The 26,296-nt window shown below is 39.9% G+C and overlaps 1 protein-coding gene across 3 annotated transcripts in view; it reads left to right on the top strand.

The window, feature by feature from the left end:
* galnt18b (UDP-N-acetyl-alpha-D-galactosamine:polypeptide N-acetylgalactosaminyltransferase 18b) overlaps window positions 1-26,296 on the top strand; it is a 197,144-nt gene that overhangs the window by 158,308 nt on the left and 12,540 nt on the right. For all 3 annotated transcript variants that reach the window (XM_034680878.1, XM_034680879.1, XM_034680876.1), the window contains exons 7-8: window positions 20,097-20,282; window positions 25,388-25,525. In XM_034680878.1, coding sequence (XP_034536769.1) covers window positions 20,097-20,282; window positions 25,388-25,525 — 324 coding nt within the window. The remainder of the gene's footprint in view (window positions 1-20,096; window positions 20,283-25,387; window positions 25,526-26,296) is intronic.

The raw sequence follows: 26,296 nt of genomic DNA, 5'->3' as shown, positions 1-26,296 counted from the left end.
CAAAAGGTAGAAACTAAACTAGTAAAATGTCTAAGAAACTAAATCGAAAAGAAAACACAAGGAAGACATGCAATGATCAAACCAAGGACAGGAGAACATAGAAACTAAATGCAGAGAGTAATTAACACAGGTGTGGACACAGGTGAAACAAATCAGGTTAATCAAAAAGGAGGGAATCACACAAGGGCAGGAAGTAAAACTGCACTGGAAACAGGGATCAAGAACTACAAAATAAAACAGGAAACACAATAGACCAGACTAAAACACGAGACATGGATCACTAAACACAAGGAAGACAAAGGATAACTAATAGAAAAAACAGACGAGAGGAAACAAGGCATGAAACACAACACAAAAACAAAACTAAAGATCAACTCATGACATAAGGACTGGTTCTCCAAAGTTCATGGGTATCAATCGGTCGTTGAGTCTCATCGTAGTTATCCAGGTCGCCATCCTTATCCAATCACAGCTGCAGCCCATCACATCAGTCTTGCGACATCATTTAAAAAAGACTCAGAAGAACTCATTCCTTATTTCCCAATAAGAACCGTTCAAGTAAACAGAAAAGAAAGGAGAAGAAGAGAAGGCTTCAGGCTAGTTTATACTTCTGCATCCACCCTAAACAGCAGTGGTCGGCGCAGACATGAGCACTGCATACGTGTGCATTGATGTGTCGTGCAGCAATACTCTGTGTGGTCTCTCTGATAGTCGGGTCACCTTTTTCTGGCCCAGCTACATTTTCTGTTTCCTTTTTCACAGCGATTCCGAACGTATTATGTTAATTTCAGCTGATACATAGGGAAGGGTAGAGAGGATGCATTGGAGGAGAGGAATAGAGAGGAATACACGGCCGAGGTACGGCCGTGGTACGGCCGAGGTACGGCCGAGGTACGGCCGATGTGCGGTGATCCTGGAAGTGCAGGAAATACACTGCCGCCGTAGTTACAGTTTAGAGGAGGTGCGCGTCAGCTACATGCGTAGGCCTCTGCGTAGGTATGGGGGCCATGCAGACCTGCACATGTAGGCCAAGCCGATTCAACGCAGAAGTATAAACCAGTATTAAAAGTACCTATCACTTCTAACAATAAAGATATCATGAATACCCCATAGTATCACTTTCTCTTGTTATTACAAACAAATCCACTGATACAGTATGAGACGCAATAAATGTTATCATATACACTCTGACCCTTCTCCTAATTTTTAACAAGTGAAATGCACCCCCATTGTCACAACACAGCTCTTAAGGCTGATTTATACTTCTGCGTCGAATCGACGGCGTAACCTACGCCGTAGGTCCGCGTAGCTCCCGTACCTACGCAGAGGCCTACGCACGTAGCTGACGTGCACCTCCTCCAAAATGTAACTACGCGTAGAGCCGACGCGGACCGCAAGCTCTGTGATTGGTCCACTCGACAGCTCTGTCTTTCCCGCATTCACAGCACTTCCGGGGTCCCGGACATCGGCCACACATCGGCCGTGTATTTGATCTCCTCCTCTCTATTCTTCATGTAATCATGTCTGTATGATAAACAGCAACATGTATCAGCTGTAGATTAACATAACACGCTCTGAATCAATGTGGAAAAGTAAACAGAGATCGTAGCGGGACCGGAAGCAGGCGACCGGCTATCAGAGAGACCGCACTGCCCTCAGGCGTTTCGGCGGAGAATTGCTGCGCGACACAGACACACTGACGCACAAGTATGAGGGGCTCATGTCCGCGTCAGCCCCTGCTGCGTAGGGCGACGCAGAAGTATAAATCAGCCTTTAAGGTGGCCGATTTATCAGACAAACAGAAGCAGCCTCGGTTGTTTTAACCTGCATGGGGTCATAAATTGTGGAGAAATCTTGAGTGTCTGAAGAAATGACAAACCTCATCCAGGAGAGGAAGACTTGGTTTCTTTACAGTTCTGTTGCCTTGAGCCGGGGGGAGTAATAAACAGTAGGAGGACTTCAGGAGGCTGCAGCAAGCAGGGTGGATGAGTTGTGGTTGCAGAGTTTTTTTTAAGATACCCTCTGGATTGGAGATCCAGGAGAATGGGATGAATGCATAAGCTTCAACATTAAGAGGATGGATCAGATCTGACAGATGTGTTAGAAGATGCACATCACTATATGATATAACACTCTGTCCTGGGCTATTATTCATGCAGTCATGTTAAATCAAGTGTACTTTGGCTGTGACATAAAGTGGAAGCATTGACTTACATATGCAATCACTTGAATATATTACCAAAACTCACACAGCTCCGGAGGTAACTGGAATAATTAAGTTCAAGTATGGAAATTAAACTCAAGTTGCATCACTTGTTATCACAAACAAAGATGAATAATTTGAAGCTTTGTGAACATTTGTGTTTCACAAATATCTCCTGTTTGTACGCATTCAAAGTTTGTGAAGGTGATCGTGTCGACACAGAACTGGATGCTTGATGGTTTTGTGAAATGTTTCACCTGAGAAGGTGTAATGACTGTGACTGTGTATAATTCGCCGACAGGTTTGTCTTGAATTGATAGTTTTTTTTCTGCTGATGAAAACAACTGTGGTGAGGAAAGAAAATGTTAAGACGAAAAATCAAATCAAGTCCCAAGTAGAGAGAGTATCTTTGGTCTCAGTGTTTTCAATTTCAAGTCGACACAACAAATATGTGTGCGTCAGTTTTGAGACTGTGGTTTTTATTTTGTGATAAGTGTTGCAGAGCATTTGCAACCAGTCAGACTTTTGTCAGCACAGATGTGTCAGGCGATATTTGTGATTACAGCTGGGATATTAAATTCTTCTTAGTTTTGTTTCTGGAGGTGGAGGTGGTGGACCTAGACTTCAACAATCACAGCGGCATTTTAGAAGAGACTACAACACTGTTTGGTGTTTTTAGCAGGCTTAGTTTGGACTCGATGTAAATGTAACATACACTGCTCACTAAAAGTTAGGGATATTCAGCTTTCTGATGAAATTTCAGAATGCAACTCAAGACACTTTAGCCTTTACAGGTGAACTTAATTTGACCTTCTCTAAGCTTTTGAATGCACATGTCCAACTGTTCAATGTTTCAGTATGTATTGCATAACATGCTGTTCTCTAACAAGGTGATAAACTGCAAAAAATGACAACAAGAATCTGATCCATAAATCCACCACTAAATGTTCTGGTTCAATGACAATTTGTATTTTAAACAGTCCTCTTCCTCATGCTGTTCACATTTTGACAACATGAGACCAAAACTACACCTAACAATCGATCAGCAACAGTACTGAGTCATCGTGTAGAGGGTCTTAACCCCACACTCCAGAACCTGAATGACCTGAGGGCAGCTCTTCAAGGAGAAAGGAACGCCTCAGCAGACAATAAGTCAACTTGTAAACAGCATGAGACGTCGATGTCAAACTGTAATTTATTCTCAAGGAAACATGACAAGTTATTGAGACACTGACATTTGTTGTTGTGGTTTACCCACCACTGTTGTTAGCTTTTGTTTTAATGAATTTTTCGAGATGAAGAAATAACCATTGCATGCTTCTACTTAAATGCCCTACTTTCATGATATAATATCACTGTGGCATGAACTTTTCACATTTTCCATAAATTTCACCCTAAAGTCGAATATCCCAAACTTTTTGTGAATAGTGTATATAATGATAATTTATATAATTATCTTTATTTAAACTTGTAAATCATTGAGAGCAAAGCCCGCATTTACAATGACATCAAGCATATAAAAGAAACATGAAAAGGCATGACGAGCAAATAAAAGATTAAACCTTAAAATAATGATGATCAATTAAAAACAGACAACAATTAAAAAGTAATTTTAAAACCATAGAAAAGTAAGGTTAACACAAAGTCAGTTAAAACAGGTACAATCAGAGGTTACAATTTTTAAAACTAATGATTTAAAATGACTAAAAGAAACCAGTGCATTCATTTTTAAAGTGCTTTGAAGTGAGTTCCATGCATATGGTGCAAAAAAGCCAAAAGCAGATCTTTCCAGCTCTGAATGAACTCTGGGTTCCTGGAGAGTGATCCATTTAGTTGACCTTGTGTGTTGTGCTCCAGAGGACCAAACTAGCATCAAAGATAAATATGAGGGTAGCATCCCAATAAGCGCTTTATAAATAAAGAGTTATGAATACTAATCACGCCTTTCAGTCAGAGAAGATCATCCCACCTTATTGTAAAGGATGCAATGATGAGTATTCTAATTATGACCAGTAATAAATCTCGGTGCAGAGTGAAAAACAGCATCAAGTGGTTTTAAGGTGGAGGCTGAAGCATGCCTGTACAAAATGTCACTATAATCAAGCACTGATAAAAAAGTTGCCTCTATCAGGGTTTTCCTACAGTGGAGAGGAAAACAGGATTTGTTCATGTAAAAAAAGGCAATCTTTTGTTCAAGTTTACTGGACAAATTTCAAATATGACCTTTAAAAGTAACTTTCTCTTCAATCCAGATACCGAGATATTTATAAACCTTTACCCTTTCTATATTGGTGCCTGCACTAGAAGCGATGGTGAACACCTCACAGAATTTGTTGAAACTCTTTTCAAATTGCATCAATTCTGGCTACAAGTGCAAAGCCTTTAAGTTGAACACATCTGCTGTTGCCGATAAAAGTTTGGCAGAAAGAGCCTGATTTCTACAGACAAAATGTAAAATAAATAATGAAACGACGACGACAACAGAATAAGGCTGGTTAAACATGACCAGTCCCCGGGTGATAACTCCTCTGCATCTCACGCCTTATAGAAAAAAAACCTCCTTGTTTTTTTATTAGACAGTATGTGGCGATAAAGAGGAACATTAATAATGCAAGGATGCAACTCTTCATATGGCTGTCTGCATGGATTACTGCACCAAAGTCTCCTAAGAATTGCATTTATATGCATTTATTCTTCATTAGCCATTATGTTCAAGGGCAACGTTTAGAGCCAAGTGACGGTCATGGGAAGAAAAAAAAAGGATGGAAGATGTATGCATGTAGAACATTAATGCTACATGCTGGCAGTGGGGTGTAAATTCCAGTCTCAGTGTAACCAAAGCAACGTATTGTCAGAGTTATTCCAGAGTTATCCAGACATGTGAATAGCTTTGCTTTAATTGGTCTTTCTTGAGTTATCTGACTCACAGACTTCTGCTTCTTACTCAGATACGAGACCCCCAAAAAATAATGAAGGGAGCATGATTATCTTCATCAAATATCAAGGCACAATGATTTTTAGCATCTATATTCAACTGGGAGGTAGAACTAGTCTCCAACACTCACAGCAGCATTTTAGAAGCAACTACAACACTCTTCTGTGTTTTGGCAGGCTTGGTTTGTACTTCAGGATCTGTGTTCTGCTGGGCTGTAAAATCTTGTGTTTGGCCTATTAAGTCTGTTAGAATGAGGGAATCAAAAGTAGTGTCTATTTTAAACCAAAGACAAAAGTAACTCTTTCTTTTCTTCTTCTTCTTCTTCTTCTTACCAACAGTTAAAAACACATATCTGACTCAGACTTGTGCTTCCACCAAAATACAACAGAGAAGAACAAAGGGAGCATGATTATCTGCACCAAATCTGAGAGCGCGCTGATTTTCAGGATGTTTTTCTGCTGGAATAAAGTTTTGTGTGTTGCCCATTAAATCCCTGAAAATGTGGGAAATACAAGGTCTATCTTGAGATGGCAAAATCTTTGTTTTCCTTTCTTGTTTATCTTACCAGTAGTTAAAAAAAATGCATGTTTACTGTCATACAAAACTAATTTTACAGAAGAAAATTGAAAATCCTTTAATTTGTGAAGCTTGAACCATTAATTTTTTGGCTATTTTTGCTTGAAAATTGTCACAACACAAGATCCAAAGTGTAGGAAAATATATTTACTTTCAGGTCTGCAGTGTAAAGTGTTGGCTTTCAGGCTTTTGAACAAAGGTCTCTGGTGCATAGCTGCTCGATAAAATCTATTTAACCATGACAGGGCTGTGCTGATAGGGTCACTGTGTTTGGCACCTGGTGCGATGTAGGGAGTAGTGGCACCGAGGGGGAACAGGCGGAGGTTGTTAAAATAATGAGTGAGTGATTGAATTTTAAAAACTTATTTTGCAGTTGAATGACTGTTTAGCTTCGTGGAATAATTAATGACTGCAGTGAAAGTGAGGGAGGCTCATCCCTTCTATCCCTGCTCCTAGTCTTACTGGGCCTGTGCTCCCAGTATCCATGTTTTTATCATCTTCTTCATGTAGTAGAAAAAGATATGATCCTGGTGTCTATTTACTGCCTGTAATAAAAAAGGATATATGGCTGTTACATGTTAAGTCTTATAATAAAAAGCTGTGAAAGTCCAGATAGGAAAAATAATTAGTGTAGTTGTTTTGTGTTTGTTTAAGATATTCTGTAGCTGGTTCTCTCCTTTCACACTGCAGACAGTGGGAGTATATTCACATACAGTAGAAACTCTACGCCAATTGTCTGCCCTGCTTTGACTCTGTGCTCTGGGCAGTGAAAGAAGAAGCTCCGATCCACCTTAAAAGACAGCCTGAGCTTTGAAGTGAAGGGTTTTATTATCGCAAAACAGTGCGGAAATGTGAAATGAATACAGTGGGGAAATATTAGGGTGTTTTTTAAAGCCTGTTATGGTTTCCAGGGGGGGCAGGAGAGGTGAGGTGCTGCAGAGAGATGAAAGAAGATAGCTTCAGATACTCAGACACTGAGTATAAAATGAAAAACAGGAAATTCTAAAAGCAGCATAGTGAATCACAGGAATATACGGTCAGAAAGTTCCTGAGGTGCTGCTCCTTTTGACAGGAGGTTATGAAAGATGTGTGCTTCCTTTGCTTGATGCATTTCTTTTAAGTTTGACAGCTTTCATTGAAAAGGTGTCACTGCAAATCTCATCACACACTGTCAGGATGTTTGCAACATTACTTACTCTAAATATAGAGAGCAAAGGATATTTTTTGTGGTATGCAGTTCTCCAGTTTGCAAAACATTTTTATTAGGTTTCTGTTGTCTGAGCTCACCTGAAGTGTAACATTAGACCTCACATCGTGTATTAGAAATATTACATTGTCCAAAAAGTGCTGACCTACATGAGCGCTGACTGTTTAGAGAAGCTCATTTCTTTAAACCCCGGCTCTCTCCAAGTGGTATCCTGCAAAATAAATAAAAAACACAGGCCCTGTGCTTTTTATCATATCCTCACATCTAGTGGTATTCAAATGTCTGTCAGCCGGAATTAAGATTCATGATGTTTATCATGAAAATACATTCAGCCCCATCATATACCTACCTCCAGCCTGCTGTGATGACTCATGGCATGACTGATGCATGAACTCACGGTCCCTCCTCAGATCTCAGTCTGCTCTGCTTCAAACTGGAACATGTCACCCCCCTCCCCCCTCTCTCTTTCTTGCTCTCTCTTGTATACGTCTCTCAAAATCATTATAAGTAGGGTCTATAAGATACTTTGCAGAATGCATTTGTATTGCATTTGTATCACTTAATGAGAAAATGCTTACAATTATATATTATCGTATCAATTACTCGCTTACTGAGAAGTTAATAATGGGATAATGTAATCATATAATATACCATAACAGTATAAACTGTGAGGGAGACACCAAGTTCGTGTAAAGATTTTTGTATTGTGATGAAATAATAGGGTGAAATATTCCACTGTAAAAAATGGGGTATCTATTTATTGACATGGAGATGGGGTGGGGCTATATCAATTCACTGTTTGATAAGCTCCGCCCCTCTAAGTCATGGAATCTATACTATTATGCAGCATGGAGATAACTATCAGTCAGGGGTAGAGCCATCATTTAGAATTTATAGATATGTTTTGAAATAATGCAGAAGAGATCAAAAGTTTTTTAATGTAACTTACTTTGTCCTTCATATTTTATCAGCTGAAGCCACTTAGCTCATAAATTTAACTGGTTTAAAGCTCTGTCTCCTAATTTTATTAGGGACGTCATTTTAAAGGTCCAGATAAAATGAACTTTGTTTTATTCACTGACATCGTTATGAGACTAAAGCTTATGCTGAATATTGATACCAACTGATGATCTGTGTAGGAGAAAATGAAATTAATGAGCAGCTTTTTTATTGTGATATCAGATTAATAACAATAATAATAGCTTTATTTATATGGTGCTTTTCAAAGCAAATTACAAAGCACTATAGAAACAATTAAAAAGGTAGTAGGCAGCAATTAAGACAATATTATTACCCGACAGAGGTATTAAAACAAGCATCAAAGCAATGAACCATAATATCAATAAAAAGCAAGTCTAAAATAGTGAGTTTTTAAAAGTGACTTAAAAGACAACAGTGTGTTAGCTTCCCGGATCTCCTCCAGCAGGTCATTCCACAGCTTATTCCACAGGTTGTCAGTTAGTTGTTCAAAATAACACAGGACATCAGCCTACCCTCTTATATACAGTAGACATACACTGCAAGTGATTCCAAATGCAGCTGCCTCAGTAATCCAACACAATGTTTATATCAATCAATCGATCTTTATTTAAATAGCGCCAAATCACAACAAATGTTATCTCAAGACGATTTACAAACATCGCTAGACCGTACTCTATGATATACAATTAACAAAGGCCCAACATTAAGACACGATAAGATCCAGTCCCATCTTACAGACAGGACTCTGATCTCATCTTAATCCACCATGAGCAAACGACAAGCCATCATTCAGGCTGCTAGTTGAAAAAAAGAAAAACTTTTCAGACTTGATTTCACCTCCTCAGTGTTGCCAAGCTTGCAGGTTAGCAGCAGGCCAAAACTCTGAAATTGTTTTCATTTTATTTTACAGACAAGTCTTGGATTTCTTTGAGGCAGAAAAGCTACTTGTTGTTACCACCTTTGTGTCTTTGTGTGTCTGATTGATTGGCCTACACAGTGCTGCATTCTGTCCACAAAGAAGCTTTGATAATTTAAGTTTTGATTGGCCTACACAGTGCTGCATTCTGTCCACAAAGAAGCTTTGATAATTTAAGTTTTAAGCCTCTCTAAGCTTGCACTTGATGGTCTGCATTGTGGTGAAATAATGAATTAACAATGGTTATATATCACACCAGTCAGCCATAACATTACAGCCACTGACAGGAGAAGTGAATCGCATTGATTATCTCTTCACAGTGGCACCTGTCAGAGGGTGAGGTGTGTTAGACAGGAAGTGAGCTTTCTGTCCTCAATGTTGACGTGTTGGAAGAGGAAAGATGGGCCAGTGTGAGGATGTGAGCCATGTTGATAAGAGCCGTACTGTGATGTCTAGACTACTGCGAAAGAGCTTTTTCAAATGTACAGCTCTTGAGGGCTGCAGTGGTCCGATACAGCAGAACAGCCACTGATGCCAATGCTGACACCTAAAACAGTATCAGAGCATCAGAACTGGACCACAGAGAAATGTAAAGAGGGGGCCTGGAGGGTCATGACAACAATTTCAAGATGTGACTTGGCCTCCAAATTCCCCAGATCACAATCCAATCCAGCATCAGTGGGATGTTGACAACCAAGTTCGATTCATGGAGGCCCCACCTCACAACTTCCAGGACTCTAAGCATCTGCTGCTTACAGATGTCACAGCACACCTTAAGAGGCTAACAGAGTCCATGTCTCATAAAGACAGGGGCTTACACAATATTAGACAGGTGGTCATAATGATATGTCTGATCGGTGTATTTATAAAAGCTATTCTTGGCTCGCTCTCATCTTCCATTTAACCTTGATCTTAATGATGCATCACTCCCAGCAAAATAAATATTAATGGAAATAAGAAACACTGAGGCTCCCTGCTGCAACCTTAAACTGTATAATAGATTAACGTAGTATCCATGATGTCACCCATCTGTTTCTGAAGCCATTTGTCGGAGGGTGCAATATTGGTAATACTGAACACAACCTACTGTAACATCGTCCAAGCTAGTGTGAGTTAAAGAGGTGGGCCTTTAGCCTTCTCGCTAACAGCTACAGGATGCCCACCTGTCACACAAATCAGCCCTGCCCTTATATGGGTACAATTATTGAGAAATTATCTATTCAGACCCAAACTGTCTTTTGAACCAGGATGTAAACATGTTCATTATTGTTGCAAAGATTGTCCTGTTTGAATGGGTGTGTAAGTGGTTTCCGGTGTATCCGCAGCCAGCCTCAAGGGGATGCTCGATGAACTGCAGTCTTTAGCACTTCCACATGGGCTTCATATTTTAAGACTGAAGGTTGTCGCTTGGTTGCAACCAACCATTGTATTATTGGGTTATATATGTATGTAAACTTCCTTCTTTAGTAAGAAATAACCAATTTAGTAAAAGCATATCAGTAAAATTCTGTATACTGTCACGAGAACTTCACTGGGCCAATAAAAAAAAGCATCAGAGAAATGAAGGTGTTGCAGACATTTTATATATCTCTTGATCCATGTCTTCGAATCTCTTGTAAATATCACAACTTGATTCTGCTGCTGTTCAGGGTGAAGAAGAAAAGCACAAACATGTTACTGACGCTGTTTCAAGCCTGCAGGGTGTGACTGCTTGACAAGCTAAAAATAGATTTTGGTAGTGCACTTTAAGGGCAACATGCCATACACAAACTGGAGGTTGCGAAAAGTTCATAGGATTATTACATGGACTTGCAATCCAATCATAAAGCTTAAAGATGTATTTTCTGTCATTTGATTGACAAGTTGCTGCACCAGAATGCTGCATCATTTAATGCTTGAAATCCTCAAAGCCTCGGTGAAATAACCTTGTTAGTACTCACATTAAAATCCACTTTAAACCACTAGATGTAACTGGCACCAGTGTACAAAGAAAAATGAATAAAGCACTTCCTCTCACATTACATTTGCATTAAGGTATTTAGCTCTTGCACTTATCCAAAGCAAATTATGATGAGGGCAGCAGTAAGATTAGCTTAGGCTCAGGCTGATGGTGCCCTGATAATAGATCTGAGCAAACACTTCAGTAATATGAGACCACTTCTCTGCCAGAAAAGTTCTACAAAGAGGAATTATAGGACGAAAAGTGGGATAGCAGGGAGGCTCAGACTTAGACAGCAGCATATTTGCAGGAGGATGTGGCAGAGAGGGGCGAGACACAAGTGGGAGCAGGGGATGTTCGATATCTTTCAGGAGATGAGTTTTAAGTTTAAAAGGGAGTGGTAGTGTCATCCTGACTGAGATTGTTCCCTCGCTGAGTGGAGTGAGGTCCTGACTTTTAATAAAGAGTTGACTCAGGAATCGACTAAAAGTGGTGGAGAGGATTTGATTTATTTGTGTGGCAGTAGGGGCAAAGTATAAAACCTTTTAATAACAGGGACCAAGCGACGGAAATTCTTCAAACCTAATTGCTATTTAACAACTTTCTAAATGTGTGCGGGTGGAGACAAAGATGATGCACCAGTGGTGTTGAGCCATGTCCTCCGATTCCGCAGTGTAGATTGAATGAGTCACCATGCAAATTACATGGTGGGTTTGATCATTCAAGGAAGAGTGGTCTATCAGAAATATCCAACTGTATTACATTGTTGTCGTTTGAATAGAAAAACAATTCAGGCCTCCACAGTAATGGAGGACTCAGACCTCTGTCTTGACAGTAATGACCCATTTCTTGTGATTAATCTGGCAAAAAGCAGCAGATAATAAGTGTTTAACTGCAGGGGGCGTCACACAGGCAGAATTCAGAGGCGTTTGTTTCATTATCTTAAAGGAGAGCTGACACTGAAGAATGCGAGGGAGACTTCAAGCTGTAATTAATTCTGTTAAAGAAAGCCTTGTAACTATTCTCTCGATGTTAAACTGCTTGTTTCAGCATGAACAAACCTCTTAAGTCATGCGTTTGAAGTAAATAACCGCAACTGGATATTTATGTTGTCAGTAAACCCATTTATTTTTATCAGAGCTTGCAGCATCATGGAATGCATGACCACCACTGGCCTGTTATGTTGTGCTCAAAAACTCCCAGCACGGTCTGAGGGAAGGGTCAAATACAGGAAAAGCTACAAATGAATTAAAAGTTGTTTTGGGTGTCACATTTGTCATCTCATGACATCTCCATCCTGATTGGAGTGTTATCTCTTGTAAGACAAATCATCAGTTCATTTCAACTGGAGTGCACAAGGCCACTACAAGGTTTTATGAGTATGAATTTGATGCAAAGCTTATGCTGTGGCTTGTTCCAGTCTTGTAGTACTCCATCCGAGGACTCTCTGGCTCAAGTCTAGGACTTACATTTGACTTCAATCCAAATACTGATATTCAGGATTCTTGACCAAAATTGGATTTGAGCACTAATGGTCCAGACTTGGGCTCGATCTCTTGCATCCACTGCATTCAGACTTAGAAAATAGATAGGAGGACTAATTTACTGATGAAGTATTTATTTTTATATCCCCCTTGTAATTTATACATTTTTGAGCAAGGGCAGGCACGTGTGTTCACCTGCAAACTCTAAAATGCCATAATGTTCCACAACAGTTCCTGCCTGTGAGTTTTACTTTCAAAGATTTTACATGACATGCAAGCAAAAGCAAAGCAACATGTTCAATATGTAGAAAAACCATCAAGAAGAGGACGAAGACACACTCAAACTCTTAACAGACATCTGTCCAGGATTCAATTAGAGCAGTAGGTAAGATGCTAAAATCACTTGGACTGTTGTGGTTAACAAGCTTCTTGCTAATGGTGACAGCCCAAAAAGTTTGGTGAATTAAAGTTTTGATTAATATGGTGGGTGCAGTTATTTTTGAGTGTATTACACACCTGCAGTGATCCTGCCACAAAAGAAACAATGTGTACATCTGTGCAATAAGGGCAACGCAGTGTGCATTTATGTACGTTGCAGAGTAATAACATCACAGATAATTCAAAGGTTTATACAATAAATAGTTTGCCGTGAGATAGCGGTCCTCCTTATAAATCCTCAAGTACTGGGGATATGACGCTGACTCTGTTAATGGAGACTCGATTCAGTGTGAACTTAGTCTTCTCTGGTGGCTCGGTCTCAACTCTGACTTGAACAATGGCGCCTTAAGACTCAAACTCGATTTGGTCAGCGTAACAGCCCACTGCACTGACTGTGAGGACATCCCCTGAGCTGTCCCACCTGAGCACCAGTCTGAACAGAACAATACACAAGCAGAGTACAAACAGGCAAAATAACTGTCTACAAAAAAGAAGAAACTGATAGAAAAATGGAAAATAGAGATGCCTTGCAGCTTTCCACCAATTCAAGGATGAAACTGATTAACTTCGGTGATCAATTTTCTCATGACACACTCATCAGGTCAAAATTGAATTAATTAATTTCTGCACAACTAACTGCCCTTGGTGAATATTAGTACACTATTCCCTCAGATGCTTAACGTGGTGAATATTATCCTTTAAACTTAGCATGTTAGCTTTGTCATTGCTAGCATCCATACTTTAACAATTAGCTAAAATAAACACATTTGAGGTGAAGCCTCTAAGGACCCGGGCGGTAAATTCATGGTATATTTTTATCACTATTATAATCATTGTTTGTTTTCTGTTTTGGTGAACCAACTGTCAAAAAGTGAAAGATATTGAATTTATAGAACTATATAACAAGAGGTTGATATTTTTTCTGTAGCTTGAACCATGGATGTTTGGTTTGTGTTACAACCTGGTTTGTGTCCAGGGATAAGGGAAGCAACAAAAACGCCAGTGTTCTCAGGCAGTAAGCTGGTTATTGTTTAAAGCCCATAAATCAAAAGTAACAGAAACTTGTCGGTGTAGGTCTATTAGGTTATGAACACAAAGAAGAGACAGCAGAAGCAGAAAGCACGGAGGGAAGGGCTGTAGGGGGCGCAAAATGATTAAATAATCTACCAAGTTAACAAACTAGCGGCACGATATACAATCGCTGTCTCTCCACGGAGGATCTGAGTGGGTCTTTTGAAGATGAGTTGGAGGGAATACGGATGGTGGATGACAGTTCAGGAAGGGGAAGAGGCAGGATTGGGAAAGCTGAGTGGTGGAGCTTGCAGGGAATCCCCAGGGAAGCAGCTGTGGATGCCACAGACAGACAAGTGATACCTCACTCAGCTTCATCAGCTTCATAAAGACGACACATACCTACCAAAAACAACGAAACATCAGGAATATGAACAGAACCTCGAGGACAATATCAGTTTGAAACTGACAGAAAGATGTAGCCGCTGCATGAACTGGCAGCAGGACTCTTTGGTCCAATGAATGGATTGTCTACTGGACATTATTGTAATAGCTGTAGCATATTTATCAATGTCAAAATGCAAATAATTAAGGAGATAATTGAAGGTTGAGTGTTTCTAGAATTCCACTGCCTCCGCAGCTAACCAGTTCATCTTCAGTTATTAATTGAAGTATCAAATGAGCCTTTCATTCAATATTACTCACAGAGGATCCTCTCAGACTCACGTAACAAGCTCAATTCTACACTCATCCCTAAGGTTGGGGAAAATGATACAAGATGTTCCTCAGAGAACTTTAAAGTCTGCACCGTTATATTGATATTTTGATCAATTGCCTGCTAGAGAAATCCCACTGCAGAAACACTTCCTTGTCCTGATGTCTGTTAACATCAGAGACCTTAGTGTGTGCAAGCATAAAGTGTATTCAGGGTTCCCACGCGTCCTGGAAAACCTGGAAAACCTGGAAAACAGTTGACCAGTTTTCCAGTACTTGAAAACACCTGGAAAATGGGAGAAAAAGTAAAATGTCCTGGAAAATCACATATAGTCCTGGAAAATTATTCCAACATGGCTGCGTTCGACCTGACCCGATTAACAAAACACATCCCCATTCATTGAAAGTTGAGTGCACACTGTGCTGGAAAAGACAGCGACACTGCACAACTTTTTTCACATCTTTTCTCCTTCACTTCATAATCATGCATTCACAGAAAGCGGGGGTGTATTGTTTATGTTTTATGGTACATTTGGCTCAATTACCGTACTCTAGCTCAGTTGTTCTCAAAGTGGGGTCCTGGAACCCCTGGGGGTCCGTGAAATAATTTGAATACATTTCTAGTAAATTATAAAATTGTGCTGTGTCATTAAAAACAGCATATACACCATTGTTATGATACCATTTGGTGGCTTGAAGGGATATGTGAGTCTTGCTGCTGTTAATTTTCTGAAAGCGTTTAAAATCAATTACTAGAAAAGTATAAATGTTGTCATGTTGAGTAGACAAGGAATGAAATGACCCTCTGTTTTAAAGTATACAAGTGGTATTTACTTGATTCAAATTGAAGTGTTATCTGTTTATCACCATGGTACAGGGCTGAAGTATTTACATTGATACGTTTTACAATACAAATATTTCCAAGGGCAACTAAGAGTGCAAATGGTAGTAAGCATGTGCTTTAGTGATGGGAAGTTGGGCTCTTTTCAGAGAGCCGGCTCTTTCGACTCCCGAACGGCTCTTAATTTAGGATATTTTGTAGCCGTATGTTTTACCTTAACTTTGCAAAAACTAATGGTTTGTGTTGAAAACCCTTTTACGTACAGTGTTTTTATGCGAAGCCTTATGATTGCCCAATTGTGTGCATTTATTCTGTTACAAAATCATTCTCACCCTGATCCTAGGGATAGGGTTATGATTAGGGTTAGGATTAGGGTTAGGGTTAGGATTGGGGTTAGGGTTAGGATTAGGGTTAGGGTTAGGGTTAGGATTAGGGTTAGGATTAGGGTTAGGGTTAGGGTTAGGGTTAGGATTAGGGTTAGGGTTAGGGTTAGGGTTAGGATTAGGGTTAGGGTTAGGGTTAGGGTTAGTGTTAGGGTTAGGGTTAGGGTTAGGGTTAGGATTAGGGTTAGGTTTAGAACCAGAACTAAACTGAAGCATACAGAACCAGAACCAAACTTAGGCAAATTGAACCAGAATCAAACTCAACCAGAACCGAACCAGAAACGAATGAGAGCCCTACCTCAACTGAACCAAAACCGAACCAGAACCGAATCAGAGCCGGACCGAACCAGAAGTGAACCAGAACTGAACCAGAACCGAACCAGAACCGAACCAGAACTGAACCAGAACCGGAACCTAACCAGAACCGAACCGAACCAGAACCGTACCAGAACTGTATCAGAACCGAACCAGAACCGAACAAGAACCGAACCAAACCAGAACCATACCAGAAACTAACCAGAACCGAGCCAGAACCGAACCAGAACCGAACCAGAACTTAACCGAACTAGAACTATACCAGAACCGAACCAGAACCGAACCATACTAAAAACGAACCAGAACCGAACCAGAACCGAACCAGAACCGTTCCAGAACCGAACCAGAACCGAACCAGAACCGAACCAGAATCGAACCAGAACAGAACCGAACCAGAACCATACCAGAACCATACCAGAACCGAACCAGAACCGAACTCAAGCAAAGTGAACCAAAACCAGAACCAAACTCAAGCAAACATTATTAATGTCCTCAGGTTGGCATTGAGAAAAATCTGATGCCTCAGCTCTGATGGGCTGATCTGATTTCTCCTCTCAGTGAGTATTTGCCCGCTCTTCAAGAAGACTCTCTGAAGGAACAGATGTAGCCACGATACACAGCCTCCCCTCCATCACCTGAATCCTATATCCTCACATGTGATTGGCCGCATGGCCGCCATGCTGACCAATCAAAACAAAGTTCTGCTGTGAGCAGAGCTGGGGCTGAGCACTGTGAGAGCTAAGCAGCGAAAGGAAAAAACTGGGAGCCGGCTCTCTCTGGATGCAAGCCGGCTCTTCTGATTTTATATTTTTTGAGAAAAGAGAAAGCTGAGATGTTGCCCATCATTGTAACTTGGTTGCACTAATAAAGTGAAGTGCTGTACATCTGTGGTTGCATTATTCTATTATCAATTTGCCATCATTTTTAAGTATGTAAGAGATTATTTCATTGATAGCCATAGACTACATGTCTTTCAATGTAGACTTCCACTGAGAGGAACATATTAGACTATTTAGGAACTAAATTAGGAACTAAATTTAGACGGTCATACCAGCTTGATCATCAATGAAAATGTCCTGGAAATGTCCTGGAAAATGATCTCTGGAAAAGAGTGGGAACCCTGGTATTATCATCATGTATAAAATGTTCAGCTAATTATAAGCTGTAAATTTGCAGTGTAAGACATTAGACAGGTTCAAGTGTTTGCTCAGCTGCTGCGAAAGAAAGTGAAAACAACTTTTCATGCCTTTAAATTGGATCTTGATAGAAATAAAACACTCATCAGAGACACGGCACTAACAGGTCGTTATCACCTCTGCCTGACAGCCGGCTCAACGTGAGAAAGTGTCCCATTATTTTTTTCCCAGTCCTCTCCACACTTTATGTCACTGCAGGATTTTGTTGTGCAGTTGTTGGTTGATGCCATTTGGTCGTCATACACAGTACTGTTGGATGAGTCCAGCTTTCTTTCATACCAAAACGCACCACTGAATGAATGTGAAGTGCAGTCTGAGCATCCTCAAATGCTCCTGTCCTGTGATGGCCCCATACAAACATCTTCATCTCTTTTTCAGACCATTACACTTCTTTGAGATATACTATTGTAGACTGTATGAAACATGGTTATAGGCTCAGGGACGTTACCTACTGGTTTGACGAGATGTAATAAAGCACAATCAAAGTGGTTTGAAAACGATCAGTCCAACTACTCTAGAAATTGGCAAAGAGGAAGAGCTGAGGTGTCCTTAAGCTGCCTTTTGTTATAGGTACAGCTTGTATAAATAAAGAAAGGAGCTCTTGAAACCTAAACACTTATGTGTACCAGGCTGGAAATGTGTTCATGCTGCAGTAGAATGTGCATTTTAAAGGGATAGTTCAGTTTTTTAAGTGGGGTTGTATAAGGTACTTATAATTGTTAATGTATTAGCCACAGAGGACTCTGGTCAGCTTGACCCCTTTGTTGAGAAAGTGGCAGCTTCGGCTTAGGCTATCAACCGCTTCAGACAGAGTTTTAGATCATTTTAACAAACTCAAACCAAAACACTATTCTCTGTGTAAATGTACGCTCTATTTAGAAATTTGTCAGTGCCTTACTTTGTTAATGTAAAGCTGGTTTATTTTCTTGACATTTTTTGATGCGGTGCATACTTGGTCTTCTACCTGCAGCGCACTGATCAGCTGTTTTGGTCGGCCATCTTACAACCAAAAAATGCAAACAAACTACAAGCAAAAAGACTGAATCTGACAGCCATCATGACACACGGTTTACAGGGGTCAAGCAGACACCTTTATGAACCAGATTTTACAGAAGAAGAACAAGACTCAGAGAGGGGAGAAACTTCTGCACTAACTTGAGAGCAGGAGAAATCCTAAGTTATCTGGTGGTACAGATCTGTAAACTGCAAGCCTATGCCTGCAAATCTAGAAACCAAGTGCTGTCACTTGCCCTAACCCTAACCACTTGGGGTTTATGCCTAACCCTAAGCCTTAATATGTGTCCATGGATGGGATTTGGTAACAGAAATACTTTGTTGTTATCAAGTTCAGTAACTTTCTTAAAAAAATGAAAGTAAAATTTGCAAATAGAGCGAACACTTACACTGAGAATAATCCTTTTTGGTGGAGTTTGTTAAATTGAGCTTAATTGCGCAATAGAGCTGACCCTTTCTGCAGCACCTGTTCCATTTCTCTGGCTACTTTTTCAACAAAGGGGGCGAGCTGACCAGGGTCCTCTGTGACTAATACTCTTACTGTTGACAGGTAACTTAAACAATTACACAAAAAAAAAAAAAGAACTCTCCCTCTAATATTGGCTCTAACATGGCTTCCTTGGACTCCAGGAACTCAGTTTTTTGTACTTTGCATTGGTTCCATTTTTCAACTGCTTGGATACCGCTCACACTATTTAACACTGCAGAATTTTCAAATCTAATTTATTTAATCATTAATTTATCCAAAGGTTTAAATCGTATCTTGTTCTTTATTTTCAATTATTAAAAAACAAATGTGTCTTTTGATGTTTAATGATCTCAGTAAGAAATAATTTAAATAAATTTACTCATTGACTGATATGGGCAATTAGGACTGTTAAATTATTCTGGAAGCAATACAAACACAAATATACATCAGACCGATCAGCATAAATTAGCATAAACCACAATTACAATGCTTGACTGCATCTTGATTATAAATGTATAGAGGGATGTATACATTAAGCTAATTATGTAATTAAGCATGTAAGCAGGGAGAGTCAAATCACGCACTATGAGTTAAACTGGGTCTGTGTCTTTGTTCTTTGCTTCACAAAGTGTGCTCAAAGATTAGACTATGTATACATTTGAAAACTTACAGGTCAGTTTTTATGCATGAAACTTTATCAACACCTGTCACCCTTTCAGGTCCCACAGGTGTGAAAAGCTTGCACAGATTCCTGCACCAGGGTCTGGAGCCTCCCTTAGGTCTTCATTATGTCAGAGAGGAGTTAGTGCCGCTGGCTTTTACTTATCAAGGACTCAGGCTTCTCCTCCTGGGCACTGGGACATTAATATTTGTAACCACAGGGACCTACTACTGCTCACAGTTGAGGATACAGTTGGCTGCAGAGGTGATGAAGGACCTCTGCCTGGAGCTCCAAAAGTGCTTTAAGCAGCCTGGAAGTGATACAGTCATATACAGCCTGCTGCACTGGCTGTGAGAAGATCCCCTGAACTGTTCCCCAACCTGAGAAACAGAATAATCAGTTTGGATACCAGCACTAAAGAAGAAATGAAAAAAGACTGAGAGAATAAATCAAACAAATACACAGTGAGAAAATAAACAGTTAAAAAGGACAAGGGCTCATAACTGTACCCTGATAAAAAAATAACATTATTTATTAAGTTTGGAAGTGAATAGAAATCATGTTTTCATTGAGTTTGAGTCCCTTGACAGCAGAGGAGGCCAAGCTTGTGCTTTCTGATACTTTTTGCTTTCCACTTCAGACACTTCAGGTGCTTATTCTCTAGACCTGCAGTGACTCAATACAACATCTTTGCAGGCATTGGTACAGCTGTACTTTGACCACACCAGAACAAAATCAGCTTTACTCTTAAACTTGACTCTGCAATTACCATGATAGATAAATGTCTCTCTTTTCTTGGTGTTTGCAATCCAGGTGTGGCAGTGTGGCGGCAGTGTTGAGGTCCTGCCTTGTGCCCGGATTGCCCACATAGAGCGCGCTCACAAACCCTACACCGAGGACCTGACGTCTCACGTGAGGAGGAATGCCCTCAGAGTGGCGGAAGTGTGGATGGATGAGTTTAAAAGCCACGTGTACATGGCCTGGAATATTCCCATGGAGGTAAGAGATCATGTCATCATGTTGTTTCTCTAATAAGCCAGGGAAAGTTATCATATTTTACATTTATTTATTTATTTATTTATTTATTATTTAAAAGGACCATGCATATTAATTAACACTTCTGTAAGTATGCCAGAGGTAGCCAGAAGGCTAGTTTACATCCATAGTCCCTTGCCAGATGTTAAAAAGGCTCCCTAAAAAGATCAAGATTAAACAAAGATAAAATAGGGCAAAATAAGATCAGAATAAGAAGGTAGAAGAGAAACCAAAACACAAACAAACAAACAAAAAGAGAAGAAAAGAAAAGTACAAATAGCACCACACGATTAAAATGACTAAAAGCTACATAAGGAGATGATGTGACTGTCTTTGAGAAAGTGTCCATGGACATAAAATACAGGGAGCAAGATAATCAGGAAGCAGCAATGAGGAAATGTTAAAGAAGACACATGCAGACACAACAGGACAACATTTAACAGTGCTGTACATATTTGCATCAGGCAGTGACTATCAATCATTAAACTAGCTGCATGCAATTCAAATGAGGCAACGTATAGACTGAGCAACAGATGCACACAACGAATATACAACACAAGTAAGCAACAGTAAGTCAAAAAACACAGGACAAATTCACAGGGGGCCGACACAAGGTGGCAGCAGCAGGGGAGATGTATTGAGTGCTGACAGATTTGGTTGCTTATGAGCCGCTGCTTCAAATGTAAACTAAATGACCGGTATTTGTTGAGTATGTTGTTCTATTCTCGTGAGGCTCTGATGGAGAAGGCTGATTGACTAAAAGCACTTTTTCTAAGTGGAATAACGCAGTCCCCTCTCGTGACTCCTCTCGTAGTGTGATACGGATTAGTTTGGATGCTAACAAAATCGCTAAGTGGTGGGGGAGCCATGCCATGTGTGATTTTGTAAATGTGTTGAGAGGGTGAATTTCAGCTTGTAGGATAGTTCTTAATGTGATTTAATATTGGTGTATTTCACAGTATTGTCAGCAAAGGCAAATCATCCGCTAAACAAAGTATTTTTCTGTGTATCTATCAGAATCATCTAACTTTAGTGGTGTATTTCAAGGATGCATTCTGGAAGAACTCAACCTTAGTGTCATTCATCTAAATATCTCACATACAGCTGAATGAAATGGCGTGTCTCACAGATCAGGTGCTAAATAGTGCAAGGACGAGTAGTACAAATAAACAACAGGCAAACAAAATGACATAAACATGACTGCAAGGTGCGGAGCATGCAGCTATGGTTCAAAGATTTGAATATTTATGAGACATAGATGTTGTTTACGTGTTTGGATACACTAATAGATGTACATTGCACTGAATATTGCACATTACTTTAATAAGTAGATGAAACAGAGTAAGGGAGGTAGAAATGGAATAAGTAGGGCAAAAAGGTGAAGAAGGGCGTTCCTTTGAGATGTTCTTAGAATAGATAAGTAAGCAATTATAAATAAGTATTAAAATGCAATCAAGATGTGCTGATGATGATAAAGTGACATTGAAAATTGTCCAGTTTGAGTGACTGTGGGCTACAGTGTCTGTGCGTGTCTGCCCTACACATTTTGGAATAACTCTTCATTTGGTCAACTCTTATTTTACTACTTCAAAGATCATTGATGGCTCCTGGCTTCACTACATTTTGATTAAAAAAAACAAGACTTATCCGTTTGGCCTTCTACTCAACAGCTTTAAATATAAACCAGTTTAATCTCATGTTTTCCATCAAAATTTAAAGCTGCACCTGTTTAACTGAAGAAGGATAAAATAAACATATGGTACCTGAAATTACAACTCCGTTTCTCTTAAGGCAGAGATGGGTCATAAGCTCATGTCTTCTGTATGCATTCTCTCAGTTTCATACTTTCCCCGATGACTAATATGAAACTGTGAACACTTAAAATCAATCCTCAGTACATGCATGTTTGATGTGTCTCGTTTTTCAAATGTCACACACATTAGCTGTTAGGTGATTGCAGCCTGCACTGACAGATGGCAGAAGTGTTGAGACATCATATATGAGAGGGGAAGAAACACCTCCGCTTTAGTATCACAAGTCAACATACTACAGTGTAGGCGTTATCAATAATAGTCACATCACAGAATATTAAAATATTGATTATTTGTCCAATCCTTTACAGAACAACACATCAACACAAGGCGTTTGTATGTGCCCTGTATGAAGGATTTGTTGTCGCAGCCTTTCTGTTATAATCCACAGAAAACATTCATACTGACATCTCCAGTTAGATGTGAAAAATGATGCGTGAGCACATACATGTAAACAAAGAGGACATCATCATAAATATACAGGACCAACAGGCAGCTCCATTGTGCGTCCAGCTAATCTAAATGTTACAGCGCTGAGTGTCATCTGTTATCTGCTGTGCTCCTCCCATCGCAGATGTTTGGTTGAATCCACCGCTGACACCTCCAGGAGGCTCACATGAAATTATTTATCATCACTTACAGAACGGGCTGAATTAAATACGTGCCCCGGAATAAATAGATATTTCATATGAATCAACAAAATAGTCGAAAATGGCAAGCGAGTAGTTTGAAAACTCAATTTGAAGAGGAGGGATTGAATGAAAAGATGAGGGGGAAATAGAATGAGAAGATAAAGACGCTATCAGGATTACAGCTGAGACATGGGAAAGAAATTATGACTAATAGAGAAACTACAGAGAAAAAAAAGAATGTACATAATTCAATTTGTGTAATTATGCATTCACAAACTATTAAGTCTTTTGAATCTTTTGAACTGAGGTTTTATTGTACCATTGAGACACTGAGTTAATACATACAGTTTCAACAACTCATCAAGCATAAGATATCTCTCTTTGCAGAATCACAGGGACATGATGCAAACTGTATGTGCTTCATGCTGTCTTGTATTTTTATAGCTGAACCAGTGTTTTATGTAGATGTTTTCATTTTAGATGAGACTTCTTGTTTGATCTTGATCCAGATTCAGTAAATTAAAGCAAATAATTGCACTGTGTCATCTCATGTTAAATGTAGCACCCCTCAAAGGCGAAGTCAAATGTTTGTTCACTGCTGCTTTTTCTCCTCCCGTATAATCAGTTTGAATATGTAAATCTATGTTATGAATAGATGAACATCTGCAGGCAATTCATTCAGTCAATAATGAGGCGTTCAACAGTCTGTACTCAAGGAGCATGAAATTTAGCCACAGCTTCATTCCCCCCTGTATTAACCACACAGCAAAATTGTATGTGTTCATTTAGCTCTGAGGGTGCAAAACTCCACGTGGTGAACACAGGCTTCTGTTTAAGCATGCACCCGTCTGAGTTCACCTTTTTGATGGCTTTAAACACCACAGCATCCAGTCAGCAAAATGTTGACCCACCACCGCTTTTGAGCTATCAAAGAGAGGCACTGGTGTTGTTTGATGAGATACAGAGGACACCATGGGGCTGATGGTGACATGCAGTGAGAGAAGTACCAATAACACAATGTAGAAATACTGCAGGACTTCAAAACAAGCTCAAAATGAACAGAAAGTTTAGCACAACAATCTGTAAACTTTACTCATCTTTGTTTTTCTGAGACATTTTGGGTTATTTTACCTTTCTGAATGACTATTCTGGTACCTATTTTCTGCACGTCCACACACATCACAACATACAGTAATATCCATCCATCCATTAACTTTTACCACTTATCCCATTTGAGGTCACAGGGTGGACGGAGCCTGTCCCAGCTGTCGTTGGGCGAGAGGCTGAGTACACCCTGGACAGGTCGCCAGTCCATCACAGAGCTAACATGTAGAGACAAACAACCATTCACACACACACTCACACCTGAAGGCAATTTGAGGTCAACAATCAACCTGACAAGCATGTTTTTGGACTGAGAGAGGAAACCAGGGTACCTGAAATGAACCTGAGCATGCACAGGGAGAAGATGCAAACTTTATACAGAAAGGCCCTTGCCCAGCCAAGTTTGCTAGTTCGACTCATGGCTAAGACCGTTTGCTGCACGTCTTCCCCCATTCTCTATTCCCCATACAGTGTGTCCTGTCTCTTTTCAGCTGTCCTATCATTACAGGATAAAAATATACATAGAGCAACTCTTAAAGAAACCTCACAATGCACTAAACAGCACACAGTTGTCGTCGTGCTCCAAGAATCATAAAATGTAGTTATTTTCAATATGTTTTTCTAAGTGTTCTCCAAAAACTTGCCTGATTTGATGCTTTAATTGTATTTTTTGGTCACTTTTTAACAATTTAATGACTCTATTATTCCTAGATCTGCATTGTATATCTATTTTGGGTTCCTTTTAGTTTAATGTGCTTGCGATCTTAAAAGGAGGCATGTCTTTTTGGTGGCTAACAACTCGTAAATATGGCTAACAACAGCTAACAACTCGGAAATATCTTTGATGGAACAAAGAAACATTGCTAAAAACAGACATTTTAACCCTTAAAGACCTAGACCATTTTGGGGGGGGTGTCTGACTATTCTGTATTTATTTTGAATATTCTGAATGAGAAAAATGTGGTATCAATGGAAAGCTGAGAATGTCCGCTGTAACTGAGTTTGCAAAGCTTGTTGATAGGATTAGCAGTTCAAAAGTTATCAAACATTTAAGAACAACTAGCCACTGGTGGCTGTCTCGGTCTTTGAGGGCTATTATATCAGTTAGATATGTTGCCACTGGTTTCATCTAGACAATATATTGTTCTTCTATAGTTCAACATGTGCTTCTGAAATGTCGTGAAGTATATTTCTAAAACCTAGAATTCTTGTACAGAAACCTAAAAATACAAACCAGTTAATGCCATTACAAGGTTTCTTAGCATTGGTCTTCAGGCTGCACTGACCCTGAGTGTGTCTGTGAAGCTGCAGCTGGAACAGTACTGTGATTTTCAAGGCCAAAATGGACTAAAATCAGACCCTGTGAAAGCTTTTCAAATACAGAACAAATGACTGCACAATGCTCCTCAATGGCCTGTTATCTGATCGGCCTCTCCACAGGCCACGCTTAATCAATCTGATGCTTTGTGTTCATCATTGTGTTCCTCTGTGCCTGTATGTTTGTGTGTTGGCTTGGACTCAGGATTCCGGGATTGATATTGGTGACATCAGTGAGAGGAAAGCTCTGAGGAAGAGGCTGCAGTGTAAAACTTTCCGATGGTACCTGGTCAACATCTACCCCGAGATGAGGATGTACAGCGAAACCATAGCGTACGGAGTGGTAAGCCACCGCCTCCATCTTCATCCCTGGTTTGAGTCAGCGTTTGAAAGACACAAAATAAGTCAAAAAACGAGGCAGAGAGAATCACTTTAATCCTCTTTGTTGGGATGCCAATGGCTGCTGTCAGGAGAACAGTTTACAAAAAGGAGGTTTGCTGCAGTGACTCTAGCTCTTTGCTTCCTCTTCTTGAGAGGTTGCCAAAAATACTTATCTTTTAAAAGGGAGAAGAGCAACACGGCACTCCTGAAGGAAAGGTAAAAAGCCTTCATTCAGTTAGCTGTGTCACCGCAAAAATGCCAAAAAGTATGAACAAATTATCTTGAAAAAAAAAAACTAGAAATCAACCCACATGTAGAAGTAACACCAGGGTGACACTCATTTGATTGCTTTGCTGAACTTAAATAAGAGCGACGGTTGCATTATGTATTTACTGACTTTAAACATGGGCTTAATGAACACAGTTTACCCCACTGGAGAGTTTTGCAGAAGCTTTTTTACTGCCAGAGAAGTCAGAAAGCTGCACATGTTGGCAGTGTTTCTGCTCGTCTGTTCCTTGTTGTTCTCAAACAGCTTAATTTCCATGGTCCTCCCACCTCACATCACTGCGCTGCACCCTAACACACACCGACACACAGACCACAGTGTAATGGTATGTGTTTTTTTTCTTCTTGTACCATCTGACAAACAGTGCGAGGATGTAGCAAAGAAATAGGCCGGCCTCATTACATTCATTCTCTCCGAGTTTGTTGACCTCATTATTGTATATCTGCG

The sequence above is a fragment of the Notolabrus celidotus genome, chromosome 3 (assembly GCF_009762535.1).
Source record: "Notolabrus celidotus isolate fNotCel1 chromosome 3, fNotCel1.pri, whole genome shotgun sequence".
Classification (NCBI taxonomy): domain Eukaryota; kingdom Metazoa; phylum Chordata; class Actinopteri; order Labriformes; family Labridae; genus Notolabrus; species Notolabrus celidotus.
Note: the sequence above shows the minus strand (reverse complement) of the source record. Positions and strands in the feature narration are given on the sequence as shown.